This window comes from Oryzias melastigma, linkage group LG24, assembly GCF_002922805.2.
Source record: "Oryzias melastigma strain HK-1 linkage group LG24, ASM292280v2, whole genome shotgun sequence".
Taxonomy (NCBI): Eukaryota; Metazoa; Chordata; class Actinopteri; order Beloniformes; family Adrianichthyidae; genus Oryzias; species Oryzias melastigma.
The window spans coordinates 4,289,000-4,309,646 of NC_050535.1; the positions used below are offsets into that span (position 1 = coordinate 4,289,000).

A 20,647-nucleotide genomic window follows, 5' to 3' on the forward strand; every position below is an offset into this window, starting at 1 on the left:
AGAGCCAAGTTTGCTTTTGCTGGCAGACTTTGGCCTCTTCTTCAAGAGCGAACGGCTTAAGGCTTCATCACGACTGCCGTTACGGGTGGATAATGGGGGTAATAGAGGGACATATATCAAGGTCGTAGAACGCTCGGAGAGCCTGTAGAACCAAAATGTTTGGGTACATTTTTTTTCCTATGGGCATGCTGCGGGCAGCAGGTCATGGATGCAAGTTTGTTGCAAGGATTTTTCCTTAAACCCTGAGCACCATGCAAGAACCCTGTCAATGCTGTTCATGTGATAAGTTGTGTAATGGCTATTAATAATGACGAAATTTGACAGTAGTTTGTGTTGGAATCCAAGAGCAGGGGTGTCCAAATCCAGTCCTCGGGGGCCAGTGTCCAACCCGCCATTGGCTAAACACACCTGATCCAGGTAATCAACAACACATAAGACAGGGTTTCTGGAGCAGGAGGCCGGCCCTCGAGGCCGGGATTTGGACACCCTTGTCCTCAAGTCTTCCTACAGCCTCTTGTGTATCATGTGTACACCCCATGGGTATAGAATTCTTGTAACGGCTAGACTACGACCGCATTACCTGTTTGTCATAAGCCAGTGCAACTACTGTTACAATAGTTCACAATACACTTACCGAGTGCACAGTAATGCTATGCTCCATTTTCATGATGGCCATACGGCCCTCGAGGACAGACAAGACACTAGTGCTCCAAGTAAGATGTGGACACTACTTTATACGACCCTCCATAAACCAAGATAGCACCTGGATTGGTCAATCCCCTGCACAGATGCATATAGCTAAAGCTATGTTCACCAGGCCTTTGGCAATGTGTGTTCAAGTGACCAATTTCAAAGAAAGGTCAATATAAACGTATGTAAATACACATTTTGTGTAAATACACATAAGTAAATTCACATGTAGCTACACAAGTTTCTATGTCAGTTTTCGGGCTCTACATATAAAATGCGCGGCAAATAAACACAAGTTGAAAGTTAAACCAAGTCAAACCTTGACCAATTAGGTGTGTTTGTCAACACAGCTAAAAATCCACAAATCTAAATTAGGGTCCGGCAGGCAAAAGTCAGCAACAATTATGGGAGCATCAGAGAGAAAGAATGAGTGGTCAAGATCCCGGCAAGGGTCGGGGCAGGCGGCAAATAGATGAAGCAGAGTCAGGTGAACAGGAGATCTGGTCAGGATGAAATGCTCGGTGTTCCGGCTGAGTGGCACAAACAATACTTCAAAACGAGTGGGGCTCTGAGCAGTACGCAAGTGTCCTGTGGGTGATTAGCAGATGAGAGTCAGCTGAGCAGCATCCAGGAACTGTGGACTGGGGTTGCTGGGAGATGAAGTGCTATGGAGACTGCTCCCGTCAGTGACCAGAAGGGGAGACAGAGCGCTGACTCCTGACAAGTGCCAACAGTTTGGAAATTAATCGTAGAGGAGATGATAATGATTAGGGTTTGTGCTCAACCGGGATTATACGACACCAAGTCTTTCATATATTGGAATAAAGAAAAAGTCTGGAGCAAGATTTGCACCACTTCAACATTACGTACCAAGGGTGATGGACTTGTGCTAGTATTGAATAGCGACAGTCCAGTATGACCACCATGGGATAAATACATGCTCTTGAATGCGTCATACCTGGTGTGTATGTAGCTTAAGGCTTAGCTTCCTTTAGGCTACATTTGGGGCTCAATCTGCATCAGGCCACATCACGTTCAAGAGCTAAAAATTGTTTCTAGGGTTTTATCGCAGTTATTGACTATTTCATTAAAAAACAAGTTAACAAGTGCTTCATACCACACCTTTTACTTTTTTTCTCAACTTTTCCGGACAGCTAAAACCCAGCTGTTGAGATCGTAAGAAACTGGAGCACTTCACACATCACTGACATCAGTTATTGTTACCGACATCATCACTGAGGGACCAGACACGGCTGTCACATCTAAGGTAGACTACTTTTTTCAGCCTCAGGACACATACTCCCACACACAAACACAGGTTTGTGTGTGTAAGGTCTCAGAAAAACCAAGAAGGATCAGATGTCTGGTATCAAACGCACCTCCGTTTGAAGTGACACTAGAGACAACGTTTCACTGTGTCACCTGTGTCCCCTACACGCACATGCAGGGTTCTAATGCTCAAGGCTCCTCTTTGGTCCTGTTAACATCAATCGAAGAGTTTCGTTGCACGGTGACATTGTGTTTAAAGAAACACTGTTGGGTATTTTACCTTAGTAGCCGCGTTCAGTGGACAGGATTTGGCGTGACCGTAACAGATACACATCCCTCCAACTGAAATGTCTTTAATGGAATAATAATACTGTGAAGAGAGTAGAAAAATGACAGTAATAGATATTTAAAACAATTGGATTCAAGGGTTTTGAAGCAGAAACTCAACAACCTTAAAGGAAACCAACAAAAGTGGAGTGTTGACTACACTGCTGCTTTAAGCCTCACCCGTCTTGTCACAATGGGGTCGATTTCTCTGGGGTCGCGGAGCGTCAGCGTCATGAGGTCGGCGTTCAGCGTCCTGATTCGCTGGAACACCAGCCTGATGTAGCGGGCTGACGTGAAGTTCAGCAGGGTCGGGGAGGGGTCTTCAGCGCTGGGTCGACCATTGATCAAGGACGTGTGGATCTATACAGAGACGGACAGCTCAGTCTATCAGTTCAACTTTGAAGAAAAAGGAAAGAGCCTCAGGAAACATTGAAGTTGTTTTCTTAGAGCAAATGTATTCATTTAAGATTTATCAGAAACAAAACTACATCTTATTGATTATCTTCAGATGCTGGAGGATATAAAGAACACAAAAGAGTAAAATACTAAAAAAATCCAAACAATTAAATATATGTTTGTGTTAGAACTTCCATACATGCAATGTTAACAAAAAAGGAAATAAACAAGCCTTTCCACACTCATTCCTCATCTTCACAGTGAAAGGTCACATCTTAAATTTGTCACCCCCATATAAAATGCTGCACATAAAAACTGAAAATCTTAGTTTGTCAGCAACCACTGGTGTTGTGAGTTTTTCTGCCCTTTAACTAATTTTTTTTTAAATTTTATGGTAAAACTTTCTTGTATTTGTTTGATTTTATTTTTCTGTCTTTATATTTTCAGCAACCCGTTAGACCGTCATTAGCCAAAGGAGGTGCAGGAAGAGTCAAAGTTTTTGGATTCTTGCACCTAGATGTTCCTAGTTGTGAAGCAACTGATGGAAAAAAGTGGAATTTAGGTATTGGAATCCAACATTATTGGTGAAGGAGAATATATGAAAATAAATTTGTAGTATCATTAAATTGAATTTACTGAACATACAGTATTTTAACAGAAAACAAGGAACTGTTAGTTGTAAAAAATACATAGTTTTATACTTTTTAATACTCGAATTTGTATTTAAAGTAAATTCCTAAAGTCCTAATAGTCGTCACATATCCAGGTGTGTGTGAAATTAGTTCCCAATTGACACATTTCTTTGGGGAGCTGTAAGCTGCAGACACTACCATACTTGGTATTGTTGGTATATTTGGCGGTTTAACCTCCCAATCCAACCCTTCAATGCTGAGTGTTAAGCTGTGAGGCCTCAGATCAAATGCTTAGATTTTGGTATGACTCCATTCTGGATTCAAACCCACAACCTACTTGTTTCTGGGCCACTGAGTTTATTCAAGGAAAATGGTTCACACAAATGCAGGGTCAGAACAGTGACTGTAAATGAAAGCTGGACAGAGTGACCCCCCTGGCTCCAAGAAGCCAAAATCCTATTGATTTCTACTAAAAAATAAACAGCTATTAATTAGTTGTTATATTTCTCATTCTCTATTTTTAACCATTCTTGCTCTACTTCCTTTTTTTTAACATGTACTTCTATTTTGGTTAACAATATTTGTTCAGTAGTGCAAGTTCTTCAAGTTACAAACCAGCCAATCTGATGCCTTAATAAAAGTATGTGAAAACTTTTCCTTCAAATCAGACGACTTCCATCAAGCTCTACCTCCTGTTTGGTGAGGGTGGTTGCCATAGAAACAATGACTCAGACCGACTTGGAGCAATCCCTGCTTATCGACGACACCAAAATGGTGGCATCCGTATCGAGAAAAACTGGTGACTTAACTGACTAAGGCTATGTCTGAATACCTTCACTACTCACCATACAGTGCACTATATTGTGTGTTTGCTATTGTGTAATGCTGTCCAATTCTACAATTTCAAAATTGAGTGCACAAGAAATTTCCCCAAATTCTCAGTGAAAAACCAGTGTACATTGATGCTAACTAGATTTAGGAGTATGGACCATAATACATCGTGTCTGAACAATTTTTGTGAAAAAAAAAACATTATTCAAAGAGCAACCAAACCCTAAATCAACTTTTTTGCCATTTTCTAGAAATGGCACTTTAAAAGTGTTGTCTGTTGGTCATTGCCAAATTTTTGGCAGCTTAAAATTAACTTGTTTAATTCCTGAAATAATGGTTTAAACCTGTCTGTTTGCTGCCCTCTACAGGTAGAAACGAGGTATTACAATTAAATTTTGTAATTGGTCATTGGTGCATGGGGAGGCAGCCTCCTTGGGCCTCCTGAACTTTATGATCTTTAAAATTTAATATTTTTATCGAGACAATAATAAAAAAGATCATTTAGTTACCTCAAGTTAAGCTGCCAGACACTGTCACTGTCAATCACATATCCAGACCACTCCTCCTCCATTCCCTCTAGCCCCACCCCTTTTTTTGCATTTTTCAAATTTCAGCCTCCAACTGTGTGTTTGGTTACCCTTTAAATGATTTTTTTTTCAATAAACCATCAATGTTTACTTCATCAGAACACAATGGGTTCAAAAATAGTCATCCTAAAATGTTATTTTCACCTTATGAAATCGGTGACGTCGTATTTACCAATAAAAATAAAGTAGTGAGCGTGCTGTCTGAATTGCTTTTAAAATCTAGTCCTGCACTATATAGTTTATAGTATTTAGGAAGTAGGGTGGGAATCGAACATAGCCAATATTTCGTAGCCATTTTTTATGGGTGTCACTCACAAAGTCCAGTTATCTTAGAGTCAATAAACCAGACTAAAAAAAAAAAAAAAGTTCATTCAATTACAATAATGTGATTGTCATCATACCAACCATATTAATTCTGATTGTTGAAAATTGAAAACAAAAAATACATATGTTACATTTTTATTTAGAAGATGTTTTTTAGGTTCGATGAAACCACAAACTTGTCTTTTTTTCCATCAGTGACCTACATTTAAAGCAGATCTGAAGGAGAAGATGATTACAACACATTTATTACTAATAATCCAAACAGGACCACATAAAAAGCAGAGCAAAGTTCCAACTGTCCTCTTGTCTAACTGTCCATCTGTCTGTCCTTCTAATGTGGCCAAAAACAAAATTTGGCATCTGTAAAAAAAAAAAAAAAAAGTCTGAGAGGGAGCTGGCTCCATGTGTGTGTGTGTTTGTGTGTCAGTGGGGAACATTTGATGGGTGTAAGCAGCACACTTGGATGTAAGGAAGAAGACGGCTGTGTGTGTTGTCTGTGTGTGAGGAGTGGTGGGGTGATGCTATGTGTTTGTGCGTGATGCAGTGACACATCGCCTACGACTCATTATGGTTTCACTGTGATCAGACGGCGAGGGAGCTGTCAACCACACACACACACACGTACACACAAACTCCCGACACCTCCGTTGTTACTTGCAGCTCTTGACATCTCCCAGCTCGCACCCCCTCTGGCGCTCCCCCGCAGGACACGAGCACATGCAGCAACACACTGCGTCGCACACACGGGGATACAACAGCACCTTTATCAATGCACCACTACGTTTTTTTATGCATATTTGTGTATCTGTTACTGTTTTTCTCTTCATTAATGGGGGGTTGCTTTGCTTATACTGTATGCACTCACACACACAAACACACACACAGCTGATCAAAGCACCACAAAAGTAAACACTGGCGTGCACACAGTGTGTACTTCAAAGACCAATACAAAGTTTTCCGTCTATGCCACTGATTAAAATTACTTATCCGCGCACCCACTAATCACCTGATCATCACTTGTCTGCACAGCTCTCCCACTAATTAGTCACCGGCAGTCCACCGCGTCACTCTGGACCCCAGAACGTTTTCGTGCAGTTGCAGCCTTTGCTTGCGATCTCCCTTTGGAAACTAAGCTACTAAGTTTGCGAAAACCTCTTTTGGAAGTAAAAACTGAGACAATCTGCATGGTATGATATGTGCAGTGGTGAATAGACATATATGGGAGCAGAAATGATTGTTTCGACTTTATTGCATACGAGGAGCTGTTTACCACCGGCTTACATCACCAGACCTCTGTAATTGGGAACCGAGGACCCCAGCTTGTGAAATCCTCGTTTGACATGGATTTCAGAGGCTCTTCTGTCAGTAATCATGTTTCTGAAACCATAAAAAACCTTCTTTTGCATCTGGATAGGTCATGGGAGTATATCTTTGTCAAAGGCTTTATTAATGTGCGCCATACCCATGTTATTTGCGTGAACAGGCTGAGTGAGATTACCGATCCTGACCTTTGAATGTCTTGCGGCAGCCTTCAGTGCACTTTAACAAAAGGAGTTTTCGGTTCGGGTTTCGTCATAGGGGAGGATGTTTTTTTTTTTTGCATTGTTCAGCTTGTCACTGGCAGCTGTGGGATCTCAGAGTCTCAGGACCACAATGTACTGTACTCTATAAGCTTAGCTTTTCACATGTATAATTTTTTCTTGACATAAGAGTTTCTGATGAAATGTATTTTCATATTGCAAAAACATCTACTAAAAATATTTTGAGATATAAACTTCACTTTTTAAATGTACCTACAAACGACAGTTAAACTTTGTATTTCTTGTCCTATACCAGTATACCAATTTTATTAATAGGTCTACTTCATTTGTCAAACACGAGAGCTTATCTGATTTCCATGCAGTATACAGATGTATGCAGATGATGTGGCCCTTGCAGTAGATGTGACAGACTCCCACACTTTGACAAAATACCAACACTCTGGTGTTCATCGAGGTTCTGCCATGCTGAAAGATGAGTTTCTCGTGTAGAACAGATAGTAAAGTTTCTCTATCTACCTAATAGACCAAACACATAAACCTGGGTCCACCTGGAAATTGGGGTCTCAGTTTACCTGCAAGTGAACCCTGATGCAGTGCAGAGTCGGTGTGTATAGAGTATGAGTGTATTGTAATGTCACTCCCACTGACACGTGTCACCATGACATCCAATTTTCATGTGCTTACAAGTACTGTTTGTTAGCACAACACTTACGGCATGTTGGTGCAACAATGTCTCACGATTATGTTTGTTTTTCACACATTTTTTTCAGTCCATCTTATAGACTTCCACCAGTTCACAGACTAGAGATTATGGGGTCTCTCGCATAGACCGTGAAGTAAAGGTGGGTTTTCACCTTCAAAATAATAAATTAAAGCAATTAATACATTCCAATTCTGTTGAAATCAAGGATTTATTCCAACTCAGTTACATCCGCTTTAAGATTTAATCTAAATTCAATTACTAAAGTGTAAATTTCCTGTAACTGGTGACTGACTGAACCAAGGTAGAATTTTCTTTTAAGACTTCAACACGTCAGATATTGATGTCCCCAACTCGTCATTTTTTGATGTTCTGGATGTTTGTAAAATCAAGGGTCTACAACACTTGGGACACAGTACCAGATGCGGACTGGTCCTCAGGACGCGGTCAGTACCAGTTCCCTAACCCGTCACAGAATACGATACCGGACATGGTACTGCATGTGGACTGGTCCTCAGGATGTGGATGGTCCCGGTACCCTAACCCCATACCAGTACCCTAACCTGGCACCAGATGCAATGCTGGAGGTGGTACCGGATGTGGTACCACACACGGACTGCTTCTCAAGACGCAGAGGGTACTGGTACCCTAACCTCATACCAGTACCCTAACCTGGCACCGGACAAAATACTGGACGTGGTACCAGATGCTGTACAACACGCGGACTGGTCTTCAGGATGCAGATGATCCTGGTATCCTAACCCCGTACAAGTACCCTAACCTGACACTGGACCCAATCCTGGAGGTGGTACCGGATGTAGTACCACACGCGGACTGGTTCTCAAGACGCAGACGGTACTGGTACTCTAACCCTGTATCAGTACCCTAACCTGGCACTGGACGCAATACTGGACGTGGTACCGGATTTGGTACCACACGCGGACTGGTCCTCAGGATGCAGATGGTCCTGGTATCCTAACCCCATACAAGTACCCTAACCTGGTACTGGACGCAATGCTGGAGGTGGTACCGGATGTGGTACCACACGCGGACTGGTCCACAGGACACAGACGGTACCAGTACCCGAACCTGGCACCGCCGCAATGCTGGACGTTGTACCAGATGCGGTATAACACCCATATGTTGTGACACAGACTGGTCCTCAGGACGCAGACGGTACCAGTACCCTAACCTGTACAGTACCCTAACCTGGCACCGGACGCAATACTGGACGTGGTACCGGCCGCAGTAACTGACTCATCCTGGTACCGATACTGGGTTAGGGTACCAGTGTGCTGGTACTGGACTGGTTCTGGTTAGGTTGGGACCCGTGATTAAATGGGAACAGCCAGCATATCACAAAATGATGAGTTAGGGACACCCAAAATGCTCATTTTTAATGCGGAGTCCTTAACCAAACGTCAATATGTGAGGAGCTGGGAGTGAGAATGTGTTGGCTCTGTACTCACATGCAAGACTGTTAATTAAGTGTTAATAAAGGGTTGAGTAGCGTTCTGCATAAGTGTTGCACATCTGCTTTTCTTTCCACTTCAGAATCTGCTGGAATTACGGTAATTACATACATGTATACAACTGAAGAGTTACGGTAGTTGAAAACAACGAAAGAATGTTTAACACCAGAGCTAAAGCTAAACAATACTTTAAAGGACAATCCAAGTTTGATTTTATGAATCAATGTTGTATTTTTCAAGTAAAATTTGCAAACTCAATAAAAAGTAAAGAAAAGGTATGAAAGTGACTGCGGTCCTCTACGAACCATGAAAATTACACCACCCTGGGACCGGAGCTGCAGGTTGGACTGGGTGACTTTATGCTACTTCAATCAACCAGTCAACCATCCAGTCAACTGTAAACTTGCCACCATGCTGCTTTAGATTACAGACTTCAACATCTCCAGCGTTTACCTCTCCATCCTCCAGCGGATGAATCTTTGAGTAAAAGGACGTGCAGATGACTTCATCGTCTCTGGTGTAGGACGGATTCCCTCTGCGAGGAATTATGTTGAATCTAGTCATGCACTCGGTGTCCGTGATTGCATAGTACTGCCAGGGTTCAAAGGTCACGCCATCTATCGACCGCTCCAAGATCCAATTACCTGAGGGCGAAAATACTAATGAGCGCACGCATCAAATATGGGCTGTGGAGATGAGACGAGATCAATGAGGACACTGATGGTTAACTGAGGTGCTTTTCAGATGATGCTGATTAATAAACATAGAAAATTGACGAAACATTTACTTCCACATTTATCAAAAATATGAAGTGACCTATGACATCTAAACTTTAAAAGGAAAGTCAGGTGGAACTAGTGAAAAATGGCATCAAAGAACTGGAAGTTTGTCTTCAGGATATAGAGTATGTCATCTATTACAATAGAAAATCCTTTATTTATGTTAGTTTTGTCATAAAAATTGTTTAAAGTGAAGTGTATTTAGCTGAATGTTTATCAAAAGAGGATGAAAATATATTAATTTGTTTCAACAAAAACATTAACTGCAGTTGATAGGATCTAATATTGCTTTTTCTTTTTTTAGGAAAATGCACCTTAAATATTCAGAAAATTTTATTTTGTGTTTTTGTCACTTTTTTAAAACTCTCAGGCAATTAAAAAATGTTAACAAGAATTTCTTGGACAAATCTGAAGGATTTTTTACATATTTGTCTACCATGTATGATGGAGAATGAGGGCCACCATAAAAGAAAAATTAATAAATATGAGAATGAAGTTGTCAAAATATTTTTAAAAAGATACAAATTTTACAAAAATGAAGTTGTAATTTACAAAAGCTGAATTTTCAAAAATCGTAGTTTCATGAAGATAAAGTGAGATTCTTGAGCAGAGTGATGTTCGTCTGACTTCTTTGAATTGTCTGCAACATTTTAAATTAAGATTTTTCAACTTTTTCGCATCACTTAACTTTCATGAACTTTTGATTTTTTTTCTTCATAATTGTACAACTTTATCTTTATAGGTGTACAAGTTTATTCTTGTAAAATTTGTATATTTTTCTCATAATTTTACAACTTTTCTTGTCAAATTTTAACTTTTTCTAAATATTTCACGGCTTTATTCTTGTTCTTTTTTTAAACTTTTTTCATGAATGTATTTATTCTTGTAAAATTATGACTTTTTCTTATAATTTTACAACTCAATTTCATATATTTGTTAATTTTTCATATTTCATGGTGGCTTTAATATTCAGTCTCAACCAAACTATAATATGTTTTAACCTAATAAAAGACAGGGACCGTGTTTACACCAAAGGGAGCTCCAAAACAGCTCTTAAATTACTTATTTTGCAGATAAATATGTAAATATTCAGAAAAGAAGAGGGACAGTTGTTCATTTTTGTTGTATGAAACTTAGTTGTCTTTCTTATTTATTTATTTTTTTTCTTTTTGAGTCTTGTTTGTGCGTGGTGCTAAACCTTCTCAGATTTTCCTTTTACGTTCATGTGTTTTTCCTTTCAGATAAAGATATTCTTTGTTGAATAAAACCTCATGCAGTAAAATTTGTATATTTTTAAAAATAATTTTCAGACAGTTCATGTCAAATTTAGACTTTTTCCTCATAATTTTACAACTTATTTTATTTTTTTTTACTTTTTTTTCATAAATGTATGACTTTATTCTGGTAAAATTATGACTTTTTTTAAATTTTACAAATCATTCTCACATATTTGTTAATTTTTCTTACCCCTAATATTCAGTCTCAACCATTCAATAATATTTGTTTATTTCCAAAACAGCTCTTAAATTACTTATTTTCCAGATAAACAAGTAGATATTGGATTTTTGTTGTTGTATTAACTTAGTTTTGAGTTTTTATTGAGAGTTTCCTGTTTATTCAGTTTAATTTTACGTCTTAATGCCAAAATCTTCCATCCTCTCAGATCTCCCCGTCCCTTCTTTTTCAGTTCATGTGTGTTTTTCCTTTCAGAGCAACTTATTCTTTGTTCAATAAAACTCCATGCAGCTGCAACCATGGCTGCATCATTATACCGTTTACCCCAGAGAGGATAACCTGCTCTTAATGGATTCAGCTGTTTTATTGGTGAAAGCGAAGAATGTGTTTGAAACCTGAAATGAGCTAACGTAGAAACGGCATTTAAAGCTAAGAACTGGTAGTAAAGCTGAAGTCGTACCTGGACGGGGGGAGTTGGCTGCCTTGATTATCATGTAGGCGACTTGAAAAACCTAGAAAATGCACAAAGGAGAGACATTATTAATCAAATTGTTGGATCAGTTGACAAAAAACACAGCGGCATCAAAATAATTCCCTTCAAGAACAGCTTTTGATAAGATAAAAATATAAAATAGGCCCATTTATCACGTAAATAAAGAACTCTGCTCATCTCAGATATTTTTTTTCTAAACTTCAGTTTTGAACTCTCTTCAGTGAACAAACAAATAAAAACAATACTGGTAATATCTGATTATTTCTATTATTTTAACTAATAAAGTTCTACAAAGTTTAAAATTTCAATGAGAATGCTTTGAATTACATATGAGAGATCTATCTTATTAGTATGATCCAAACTTTTCTTAAACTCATGTTTTCTGTCCCTGTAGTGCATCCTCCTTCCACTAGGAGCAGTAGAAGGACTTTTCAAAATGGCTGCTTTCGTGAGATTTCAAAAATATTTTTGCTAATTTTCAAAACCTAATGGCGAGAATAACTCATCTACTGTCATTCATTTTTAATGACTACTTAATGTTTTCAAAGTAGGCAAAATGTATTAATAATTTATTCTTTATTGTACAGTAACACCACGTTAAATAACCAATGTCATGTTATTCTAAAGCCCTCCAACTATCTCCATATTTATGATAATATATCACATTTGGAACACTAAAGGACACTTTTTTTATTTTTATTGCACAAAGCAGAGAAAATTCCGCTGTGAGGATGTTTTTTTTGTAATTAATTAACATCATTTTACACATAAAAGCTCAAAAAAAGGTTGATTTTTAGGCCCTTTCACAAATAAAGTTCAAATATAAGCAGGTTAATGAGGCTCAATCAGAAGATTTGATGGTCAAAAGTGAATCACTTCTCGTCGTTTTTCTTCTCGTGATGTGGGAAACAGTGTCATATTGCCGCTGTTCGAATAGCCAGTGTGTGTTTGTTAGTGTTTTCAGTGTAATTTAATCACGGTCATTCAAACATCAGACAAAGACGCTTTGTCTGGTGTGAGATAGGGAGTGGGAGTGTCTTTGGGAAGAGTGCAGGAGCCCGCGTACGCCGTCAGCTTCGGGACATCCAGACAACTCCAGCAACTAAACAGAGATCAAAACAGCTAAATAATGCAGTGTGTGGCGTGTGCGGGGATGCAGCGTGTCATATTCTGTGTTTTGATCAGATCAGATCAGACGATGGATCTGTGTTTCGCCTCTGAAGAATCGACCGAGCATAGAGATCACACAGCTGGCAAATAAACAGCATTTCTATTCGCAACATTTGGCGTCAGAAGCAATTAAGGTGAACCCATTTGTGTGTGATAATTAATTGACCAGATTTTCAGCCTAAAAACACTTTTCTTTTATGTGTTTTTGTTTATCGTCTTCTGTACAGCAGCAGCTTCAAGCAGCGGGGTGTCTGCAAGTTTCACCATATTTGTCTAAGACCTTGTTACTTCCACTTAAAAACCAAGCAAACAAAACGAACTGTTAAAAAAAAAAAAAAAAAATCCCTAAAAGGAAAGAAACAGAGTCCACTGCTTTCTGTAAATGCTTTGTAGCACTTCCTCCAGGGATCTCCAGCAGAACAGAAACCTAAAAACAGTACGTGAAAATACTTTCTTCAAAAGGAAGTGAGCATGTAAACGCTGTCATGAAGTAACATTTTCTTTAACCCGACTCCTTTGAGGTCTGCTTTAATCTCCAAGGAGACAACATACTGTAGCGTATCTGCAGGCTCTACACAAGCTTACTTTTAATTCAAAGTGCTCAAGTCAAAGACGGAGACAATCAGTGATTCACTTCTCCCCAGATAAAAGTCACATTTATTATTTTCCTTTCACCGCTGCATACATTTAGAACTAAAATTAGCTGTTTTCTTTTTTTTTTACATTATATCTCATCTTCACTTATAGCCTACATGTATTATTCTTTTTAATACTAAATTAACCATAATTCACTTCTATATGTTTAAAGTCAGGGGTCCCCAAACTGCAGCCCGCAATCCGGATCTGGCCCTCCTCCATAATTTTTAACACTGTTTTGGCTAAATTTGACATTTTTCCGGTCTTTTAGGCTAATTTGGGCTTTAGCTAATGTTACAGCTACATGCTAGCTGTTTTGGCTAATTTAGGCTTTTTTACAATTTAGGCTAATTTGGAGCTTAGCTAAAATTTTAGCTTTATGCTAGCTCTTTTGACTATTTTTTTTCCAATTTTTTAGGCTAATTTTGCATTTAGCCAATATTTCAGCTACATGCTAGCTGTTTTAGGTCATTTAGTCGTTTTTCAAATTTTTTAGGCTATTTTGAAGTTTAGCTAATATGTTAGCTACATGCAAGCTTTTTTGGCTAATTTAGGCTTTTTTTTACATTTTTAGGCTAATTTGGAGTTTAGGTAATATTTAAGCTTTATGCGAGCTGTTTTGACTAAATTACATTTTTTTCCATTTTTTTCAGGCTAATTTGGTATTTAATTTGGTATTTAACATACTACCTACATACTAGCTGTTTTAGCTAGTTGAGGCTTTTTTCAGTGTTTTAGGCTATTTGAAGTTTAGCTAATATTTCAGCTACATGCTAGCTGTTTTGGCTAATTTAGAATTTAAGTTTTTTCAGCTAATTTGGCACTCCGCTAATATTTTAGCTAGCTATCAGCTTCAGAGTTTTCAGCTATTGAAATTTAGTTTCAGAGCATTTTTCTTTATTCAGATTGTGGTGAATCAGGAACAAACAGATTAATCTTTATTTTCCTGGTCTGAGCTGACTGGATGACTGGATAACTCCAATATTGCTTGCTATTTTTGTTTCACAAGTAGGATGTGGGGATATAAGCTAGCGGGAAACAGATGGGGGTGTTGGGAAATGGGGGTGGGCTTGCTATGCACCAATTATCCCAACTCAGAGGTGAATTTCTGATGAATTCCTTCATAAAATCTGTCAGAAATGACTTATTTTATTTTATTTTAGGTAAAAACGGCATAACCATATTTTTTTATTGTTCTTTGTCTGAAACACAAACACAAAATGAAAAGAAAATAATAATTTAAAAATACAAAATAAGCATAAGAATAAAAAATACAAAAATACAATTAAAGCAAACAATGTGCTTTAAAAAACAACTTGAAACATTTTTAAAGACAGCTTAAAAGATGATCGAGTTGGGACTTTTAGGAGTAAAATCTTGTTTTTACTTCCCCAAAAATGTCATTCTGGAGCAAAACCGCAGAGGCAAAAGTCATCAATTCAAGTGGAATATAAGCAGAACGAAGCGGATGCTTGAGAAGCAAACAGCTGTGTTTTAGAGTTGACCTAAACAGTAAAAGCTCTCATGCAGGTGCACGTTTGGACTTGTTAAAACTGTCTCCGGTCTCAAATAAAAACGCGTTAACATCTCGCCAGACCAATAAAGTAGCAGTTGGCCTTAAAATGCAATTTGCTTCCAGCATTTCTGGTTTATGAAATGAGATGGTGAAATCTGTCGTTATAAATGCAGATGAATTCTGAGGAGCATTCATCCATCCATCCATCTTCTTGACCGCTCCTTCCCTTTCGGGGTCGCGGGGGTGCCGGAGCCTATCCCGGCTACTGAAGGGCGAAGGCGGGGTACACCCTGGACAGGTCGCCAGTCTGTCGCAGGGCCTCAATCACACACATTCACTCTCACATTCACACCTAGGGGCAATTTAGAGTCACCAATTAACCTATGAAGCATGTTTTTTGGACGGTGGGAGGAAGCCGGAGTCCCCGGTGAAAACCCACGCATGCACGGGGAGAACATGCAAACTCCACACAGAAAGGTCCCAGCCGGGATTTGAACCGGGGCCTTCTCGCTGTGAGGCGAGAGCGCTAACCACTGCGCCACCGTGCAGCCCAGGAGCATTCATGTTGGACTCAATTTGTAAAATTATGAAAGGTGAATATGGAAGAAATAGAAAAAAATGGAATTCATTTAAAGCTTAATTTTGCTTGTTTTCTCCATAAAACAGAACAAAAAAGAATTTATTTTTTAATTTAATTTAATTTAATTCTACCTACTCCTTAATTTATGGGGGCCAACATATTTTCATAGAAAATGTCTGTTGAATTAATAATAAAACTCCTAAAATAAATAACTTTTGCTGAACTTTTCTCCAAAAGCCTCTAAGGAAGCTTCAAGTGAAGCGGCAAGTTGGATGCATCTCCACGCACAATTACCATTCAAGAGTTAATTTAAAAAACGTCAGAGAAGTCACGCAGACATCAACTGTTTGCCTCACACACGCCGCCACACACAGCCCCTCCACTCCCACTCTTTCTCATTATTTAGTCTTTCTGTCCGGAGAGGCCTAACAATAACAGGGAGGAAATGAGAGCGGTGATGTCACAGGCGAGCGTACGTGAACTCGCAGCCACGGCTGAGGCCACAGTCATTTTCTGAACGAGAGCGCCGCGTTCGCAGGGGAAATTCGGCGCTCCGCAGGTAAATAGCTTTTTTTCTGGAAACCGGTGGAGCCGCGCTCATACAAATACACAAAACAACCACCGAAGCGTTCACACACGCGTCTTCACACATCAGTGACTTCCAGCGTTCTGTCACTACAAATTGGGCTCAATAGGATTATTTAATGTGACCAATTAAAGGCATCTCTTTTTGTTTAGGACTAAAGCGTTTAAAGTTATTGTCATCTGAGTGTCACAAATTCCTTTTTTGAAATCTACACACCTCAAAAAAAAGAAAAACAGCCTAAAAAATGAAAACAAGTAGACATTTTTGTCTGTTTGCTTATGGTTCCTTCTCTGTGTTTACAAGACCCCTCATCATTAACCTACCACCACCATCATTAATATTTATAGATTGAATCCAAAAGCTGTGAGAAGTGGTGGAGCTAAAACATTTCATACAGTGCAGCAAAATACTTTGGAAGGATTAAAAATATGTATTTCTGTTCTGTTTTATTGTTTGTATTGATACAATGACTAATGCTATCAATCGATTAAAAAAACTAATCAGATTAATCACACTTTTGGGTTGTGATTAATCTAAATTAATCGCACTTTGGGTTGTGATTAATCTAAATTAATCGCATTTTTGGGTTGTGATTAATCTATATTAATCGCACTTTTGGGTTGTGATTTATTATGATTTGTCACACTTTTAGGTTGCGAGTAATCATGATTAATCACACTTTTGGGTTGTGATTATTCATGATTAATTGCACTCCGGTTGCAATTAATCCCGATTTATCAGACTTTTGGGTTGTGATTATTTGCGATTAATCACACTTCTGGGTTGTGATTAATCACGATTAATCCGACTTTTGGGTTGTGATCAATTGCGATTAATCGCACTTTTGGGTTGTGATTAATCATGATTAATTGCACTTTTGGGTTGTGATTAATTATGATTAATCGCACTTTTGGGTTGTGATTAATCATGATTAATCACACTTTTGGGTTGTGATCAATCACGATTAATCACACTTTTGGGTTATGATTAATCATGATTAATCCGACTTTTGGGTTGTGATCAATTGCGATTAATCACACTTTTGGTTGTGATCAATCGCGATAATCACCCTTTTGGGTTTTGATCAATGACAATTAATCACAACGTTTTACGAGATAAATTTTATGCAACATTATGCCGCTTTTGTACAAAAACAGGTCGGAGAGAAACATGAAAAAAACTGATCCAGGTGAACACTTGATTCTGATTGGCTGCTGGGTGTGGATGCACGCCTACAAAAGAAGTTCTGGTCACCACGTTCTATATGTACAGACGTCTTTAAAGCAAACTTTTGCTTCATGATCTGGACAAAAACAAGCAGTAAGAGGTGAACTTTCTCTTTGAACTGATGCTTTATTGAACCTATAGTGATGTCAGCATTTATATCGCTTTCTTTAGCAGTCAAGGCTCAGCGACGTGTTAATGTGACAACGGTCCGCTTTAACTTTTAAATAGTCTCCTTTTTATATAACAAGAATAAAGTACGAAAAATAGAATGAATATTTCTTTGTTTTGTAAGTGACCATGTTATAAGCGGGATAATGCTCAACAAAGTGAGCATTATCAGAAATTAATGCACCCCATGGAAGCCCGAACCGGCGGAAGATTGTTACTTTGCAGATTGTAATTAATTGGTGTAAATAAATATCAATACTTTAAAAAAATGTATTAATCACTTGCATTAAAACATTAACATTGAATGCTCTAATAATAACTTATTTTAGCTGAGGTGATTTTAATAATGCTTAAAGAACACTGAAAAAAGTGAAATATTGGATCAATTAACAAATGTTCTGTAATTTGCTACATTTAAAGTTATTAGTTTTCAAATCAAAATTTTGAGTTGATGGTTTACTCAACTTAAAAATGTAATTTGATAAAAATCTAATTTTTTTAAATGTTAAAAATAACAGCTTTTGTCGGATGATTCAATGTCTCACTTTTTGCAGTGAAGCTTGTATTGATATATATATACTTATTTTTGTCAAAAATGATACTTATATTGACCCAAAAATTTGGGGAAAATCTTTTTCCTCGAAGGCCAACCTCCGACCCCCCATAGCTCCGCCCCTAGGGTCCAGCATTTAAAGGAAATGCCGCTTTTTAGATCTGACTTTAAAAAACACACACACACACAATTCGTGCTTTCTTCGAATTCCTTTTGAGCAAAAGATGCAACTTTTTAATGTTTAAACAAACGTTCTGTTCTAGTTATTTTATTTTTTTAAAAGGCACCATGTCACTGCATGCAGGATAACATTTTTTTAAAGGAGAAAAAACTGGTGTGATTCTATTCTCTAATTTCGGATATGACATTAAATCCCCTTAAGATTTAAAATTTTCCATCTGAGTGACCCATTTAATCATCACTATAACTCGTCTATTTTTAACCTGAAAAGAAACTTGTGGGAAACTTTTAACCGGCTTCTCTCTGTGAATATTGGCGTTCTCTTAACCTTACTCTCCCCGCCTCATTACTTATTTTCACTCGACGTTTTTATAATTATAATAGAGCAGTCTAATCTGTTTAATCACACTTCTACACTACTACAGTTAATGTCCTATTTCATCCAATGTCAGTACACAGTCATTAAATCATAGGTTTTTTTTGGCAGGCTCTCCAAATCAAAAATGGAAACCCATATTTAAAGAACGTCACCCTGTGATGGATTGATTTAAAAGCTGGTTTGACTAATTCCAGACGGGTTTTTTACTCCAACGGCACATTGCCTCGTGCTTCACCGCATCATGACACTGCAGAATACCTTTGAAACTACAGTTACAGCGATAACTGTACTTAAATGTGAGTCTTTATACTTGTAGAGTTTGATATTCTAAGAGATAAAGATGAATAAATGAAGGAGTCCCAGTTTTTGCACAAAGTCAAAGACGTTCGGCACAAGTCAAAAGAAAACTTGCATGTCTTTATCCTGATGACGTATTTGAAGAAAAGTCACTGACTTTCAGACTTTTGTGTTTTCAAGGTGGTTAGAAAAGGTTCTTTTTATTAAATAGTCTTTTCTTAGAGACTAGAGTTACAACATTCTATCAACATAAGCTATCTAAACTAAGCAGTATCCGTAAACCATTCCACAACTCATAAGACTAAATTAACCTTTACACAATAGCTTTCAAGAGAGTATAAATGCTATCAGATGTTTAGTTTTGACTCAATATCAGACCAATTTAAAACTAAATATCCAGGAGAAAAATACAGAAACAAATATAGAAAAATAAAATATGTTTATATTAGGTAATACTTCCTTTTACAGTGCGTTACTTACTGGGTATTTATATTGTATACCTACAAGGTATCTACTGTGTATTTAAGGTACTTACATTGTTTGTACGTGCTACTTACATAGTACCAGCTGAGTTTCTATGAGGTATTTACATGGTAAGTTAATATGTCTCTCTTGGTTATTGGTATTTATGTACTACTTTTGTGGTTCCGTATATGTTAATTTCTATGTGTAAGAAAATAGTAGGTACACAGACAGTACCTTTTGAGTACTTTGAATTCATGTGATAAGTTTATGTGTGTTTCCTGGTATTTACTATGTCTAAGAAGAAAGTGGGTACACAGAAAGTATCTTTTGAATACCTTGAATTAATGTGGTGAGTTTATGTGTGTTTCAAAGTACTTACCATGAAACTGTAACCCTTTTGTGAGGCCACGGTTGAAAAAAAGAGTATTTTTCTTTATATGTCTTGCCTGGATAAATAAATGTGTATGAAGAAAGTAGGTACACAAAAAGTACATTTCAATTCATCTGGTAACTTTATATGCCACATAAATACCTACGTAAGTACCATGTACACACCCAGTAGATACCTCGTAGGTACCATGTAGATATCTAGTAATTAGTGTACTGTAAAAGGAAGCGTTATCTTGTATTATGAAGGGTTCCAGACATTTTTCTTTCTTTGTGTCAATGGTGTTTCTTGAAAACCATTTACAAGCATCATTTTGACCATTTTCTATTCAAATTAGGATTTAAAGTTTGACAAATCTGCTTAAACTTTTATATTTTATTCTGAAACATATTTGATTTTTTTTTTTTAGTAAAAGGTAGATTTCGACTTGTTAGAGTTTTTTCTCTATTTCATACCTGTTTCAAGTCCAGTGTGATGGTCACATAGTGGTTCTCCATTCCATTCATTATGGACGGGCTCTGCCACCATTTGTTCGTTCCATCGATGGCGTATTCTATTGGATGCCGTTCTGAACAAAAACGTGGAGAGACAAAGAAGTAATTATGACACAAATAAATCATTATTATTATTTATCTATTTAAAACATTAAAAAACATTGTTATAATTTCAAATGCAACCAATGCCACGCCCACAGGCCATCTAGCGAACAGCTAATTTGTAGACCAGGTCCCTGAATAAGATAGCAAACCCAAAGGTTTACGTTTTTACCACTTGGCTCCAAAAGGCTGATCTCCATCTTAAGATTTGTGTCTTTAATATTGTTGTAGGTTGCAATAAAATGACTGGAAATGGTTCTTAGTGTTTACTTCAAGGATTTCAAAAAAGCTAATGGGCACAGTTAAATGCAATACAGTCAAATGCACACAAATTTACAGACATTTTTATTCAATTTATGAATGTTTGCTCTTGGTCAAACGTATTTTCATATCCCGTTTCAGTGCATTTT

General features: G+C 37.7%; 1 protein-coding gene across 1 annotated transcript in view; it reads right to left on the bottom strand.

The window, feature by feature from the left end:
- lama2 (laminin, alpha 2) overlaps positions 1–20,647 on the bottom strand; it is a 179,570-nt gene that overhangs the window by 118,948 nt on the left and 39,975 nt on the right. Inside the window, exons 3-7 of the mRNA XM_036210649.1 lie at positions 20,097–20,209; positions 11,464–11,515; positions 9,223–9,413; positions 2,467–2,646; positions 2,240–2,329 (exon numbers count right to left, since the gene is read on the bottom strand). Coding sequence (XP_036066542.1) covers positions 2,240–2,329; positions 2,467–2,646; positions 9,223–9,413; positions 11,464–11,515; positions 20,097–20,209 — 626 coding nt within the window. The remainder of the gene's footprint in view (positions 1–2,239; positions 2,330–2,466; positions 2,647–9,222; positions 9,414–11,463; positions 11,516–20,096; positions 20,210–20,647) is intronic.